Source organism: Priapulus caudatus, unplaced genomic scaffold (genome assembly GCF_000485595.1).
Source record: "Priapulus caudatus unplaced genomic scaffold, Priapulus_caudatus-5.0.1 Scaffold502, whole genome shotgun sequence".
NCBI classification, from domain to species: Eukaryota; Metazoa; Priapulida; class Priapulimorpha; order Priapulimorphida; family Priapulidae; genus Priapulus; species Priapulus caudatus.
Window position 1 is genome coordinate 179,052 of NW_014577563.1, and position 3,958 is coordinate 183,009.

Sequence of the window (3,958 nt, forward strand, 5' to 3'; positions counted from 1 at the left end):
CACACGTACGCGCTTACACACACACACGCCTGTAAGGTGTCATGCACGCACACACACGTACACACTTACGCACACACACACGCCTGTAAGGTGTCATGCACGCACACACACGTACCCACTTACACACACTTATGCACGCACACACGCACGCATGCACACACGCACGCACACACGCGCGCATGCACGCACACACACAACACGTATTTGACAGACATGCACTCACCTCACAGAGGATTATTCCAAAGGAGAATATATCGACTTTTTCATCGTAGCATTTACCAGATAGCATCTCTGGAGCCATCCAGTAAGGATTCCCCACAACTGTATACCTGTAAGAGAAAGCCACGCTAAATCGATTCAGCCTGGGGAGCATGTAGAGACCGTACATACATGCCCAAGCTTATAAATATATGTATTGTATATTTTTTTATTCACTCCTGATTATATATACGTTATTAGTATAGTTAACGTTTTATTATTACATATATAATATCAGGAGCAAATAAGAACAAATGTTTTTGTTATCATTCATTCCTGCTAATATATATAGTCATCCCAGCGCACGCAACACATACGTACCGCTTTTTTCTCTTCGCCAGCGACTTTCTGCGGCAGGCGGCCATCGCTGCGGTCGCCGCATTGTTGTTGTTGTTGTTGTTGTAGCTAGGGGGCGCTGCTACCTTCATGTCTACGGCGGCGACCACGCGAGACAGACCGAAGTCTGCGACGACGACGGACATGTCCTCGCGGACGAGGCAGTTGTGAGTGTTGAGGTCGCGATGAATGATGTTGACTGAGTGGAGGTAGGCCTGCCGGGCAGAGAATGACAACAGTCTTGTCAACATTACATTTCACACATGTTGAGCAGCATTGCTGAGCAACATTCTGGATAAGACGATGTCCAAGTAAGCTATGCTTCGATATTTGCGTAAATTTTCAATCCTAACATTCAACTTACATTTTAGGCTTTTTTTCTTTTTTCTCGATAAATATGAAACTAAGAAATATTCTGCCATGCTTTTTTGGTGCATATTGTGCTTAACTTGTGGCAAAAGTTTTTGCTTTCACACTTATTCTGTGATAATCAAAAAATGCATAGGAAACCTCATCATTTTAAATGGCATGGACTCACAGAATTCACTAAATGGCTCATGGCTACGACTAATTGTTCTCCCAGTTTTATTACACGATGAATACACGGATCCTAGGAATACGAGGATACGAGGAATACGAGGATCCTACTTCATTCGACAAAAAAAATAAGGTCGAAGTGCACTTACCATTCCGGAAGCGATGTCGCGTGAGAATCGGAGTCGCGTTGGCCACGGTAGATGCTTGTAGCGTTGCCGGTCCTCGAGGAGACCTCTCACCGTTCCCCCGGCGACGTACTCTGCAATGCGCGAATACGCAACAACCGTCAACAACCGCCCTGCCCACAACGACCACCCGAATCCTCCGCCACGCTACCGACCCCCCTGCCCACAACAACCACCCTAATCCTTTGCCACGCTACCGACCCCCCTGCCCACAACAACCACCCTAATCCTTCGCCACGCTACCGACCACACAGAACGAGCCCCCCTGCACCACAACAACCACCGCGAATCCTCCGCCACGCTAACCCGACGCGCCCCGCTGCTAACAACGACCACAGACCCGAATCCGTCGCGCCACGCCTAACCCGACGCCCTGCTAACAAACAACCCACCCGAATCTTCAGGCCACGCTAACCGACCGGGCCTGCTAACAACGACCACCCGAATTCCCGTCACAGGCTAACCGACAGTGCCCTGGCCCACAACACCACCCGAATCCTCCGCCAACGCTACGACGGCCCCGCTTAACAAACGACCACCCACCGAATCCTCCGCCACCTACCGACCGCCTGCCACAAGACCCACCCGAATCCTCTCGCACACGCTAATCCAATGACCGCCCTGCTAACAACGACCACCCCGACAATCTTCCGCCACGCTAACGACCCCCCTGCTAAGCTAACAGACCACGCCGAATCCTCCGCGGTGACGCTACCGCGCGCCCTGCCCACGAACGAACTCGACACCAATCCTCCGCCACGCTACAGACGCACGAGCCGAATCCTCCGCCACCGCTACTCCGACCGCCCTGCCAAACGACCACACCGAATCCCTGCACGCTAACGACCACCCCGAATCGCTGCCGCCACGCTACCGACCACCCGAATCCTCCGCCACACGACTACTACAGCGGGACCGCCCTGCTAACAACGACACACCAAATCCTCTCCGCCACGCTAACCGACCCCACCTGCTAACAACGAACACTTACGAATTCTCGGCCACGTCTACCGACCCGCTGCTAACAACGACCACGCCGAATCCTCCAACACACGCCTATACCGACCCCGCCCTGCTAAACAAACGATTCGCACCCGAATGCCTCCGCCACGCTAACGGACCGCCCTGGCCCACAGACGACCACAGCCGAATCCTCCGCCACGGCAGCCGACCACCCGAATCCTCCGGCCACGCTTACGCCGACCCTCCACCGAGACGCACGAATCGCCCGCCCACTACCGACCGCCCATGCTAACAAACGACCACCTGCGCCGAATCTCTCCGCCAACGCACCGCCGCCCCGCTGCTAACAACGGCTGGGGGGGGGGGGGGGGGACCGTTCCAGCCCGAATCTCCGCCACGCTATACATCCGCCGGCCGACCCCCTGCTAACAACGACCACCCCGAATCCTGCCGCCAACGCTAACGACCGCCCTGGCTAACACGACCATATGGGCCGAAACCTCCGCCCGCTCGACCCCCCTGCTAACAAACGACCGACGCCGAATCCTCCGCCACGTCTACGACCACCCTGCTAACACGACCACACGCTCCGCGAAATTCCTCTGCCACGTACGACCACTCCGCCCAATCCTCCGCCACGCTAATCCGGACGACGCCTGCCCACAACGACCACCCGAATTCTCCGCCAACGCTACCGACCCGCCCCTGCTAACAACGACCACTCCGAATCCTCTCGCCAACCACGCTAGCCGCGCGACCCGCCGAGCTGACCACAAACGACCACCCGAATTCTCCGCCACGCTACCTGACTGCCCTCTACAACGACCACCCGAATCCTCGCGCCACGCTAACCGTCGCCCTGCCCACAAACGACCACCCGAATTCTCCGCCACGGCTACATACCGAGCCCCCCTGCTAACAACGAACGCACCGGAATCCTCACGCCACGCTACCGGACCACGCCGAATGCCTCCGCCACGCTAACCGACCGCCGCCCAAACAACAACCACCGCGAATCCTCCGCAACGCTACTACGACCGCCCGCTAACAACAGACACCGAGATCCTCGCGCCACGCTACGCGTCGACTGCCCTGCTAACAGACCCACGCCGAATCGCTCCGCACGCTAATCCGGACGCCCCTGTCTAACAACCGCAAACGATCCTCGCACGCTAGTACACGACCGCCTGAATCCTCCGCCACGCTCACCCGACGCGCCCCTGCTAACGACACGACCGAACCCGCCATCCTCCAGGCCACGCTACCGACCGCTCTGCACCGAACACGCTGACGCACCCGAATCCTCCGCCACCGCTACCCGGACCTCCCTGCTAACAAAACGACCCCCAAATCCTCCGCCAACGCTATCGACTGCCCGCTCAACCAACACCACGCCCGAATCCTCCGCCACGCTATCCGCGGACTGCCACTGCTAACAAACGACCACGCCGAATCCTCCGCCACGCTACCGAACTGCCCTGCTAACAACGACCACCGAATCCTCCGGCCACACCTACTACGCGACGGCGCCCTGCTTAAACAAACGACCACCCGAATCCTACGCCACGCTAAGCCGACCACCCGAATCCTCCGCCACACTACCGACCGCCCTGCTAACAACGACCACCCGAATCCTCCGCCACGCTACCGACCCCCCTGCTAACAACGACCACCCGAAT

The 3,958-nt window shown here is 57.2% G+C and overlaps 1 protein-coding gene across 1 annotated transcript in view; it reads right to left on the minus strand.

The window, feature by feature from the left end:
• The window catches only part of LOC106811075 (LIM domain kinase 1-like), a 30,089-nt gene that overhangs the window by 4,853 nt on the left and 21,278 nt on the right, over positions 1-3,958 (minus strand). The window contains exons 11-13 of the mRNA XM_014814601.1: positions 1,281-1,390; positions 580-809; positions 224-329 (exon numbers count right to left, since the gene is read on the minus strand). Of these exons, the coding sequence (XP_014670087.1) occupies positions 224-329; positions 580-809; positions 1,281-1,390 (446 nt within the window). The remainder of the gene's footprint in view (positions 1-223; positions 330-579; positions 810-1,280; positions 1,391-3,958) is intronic.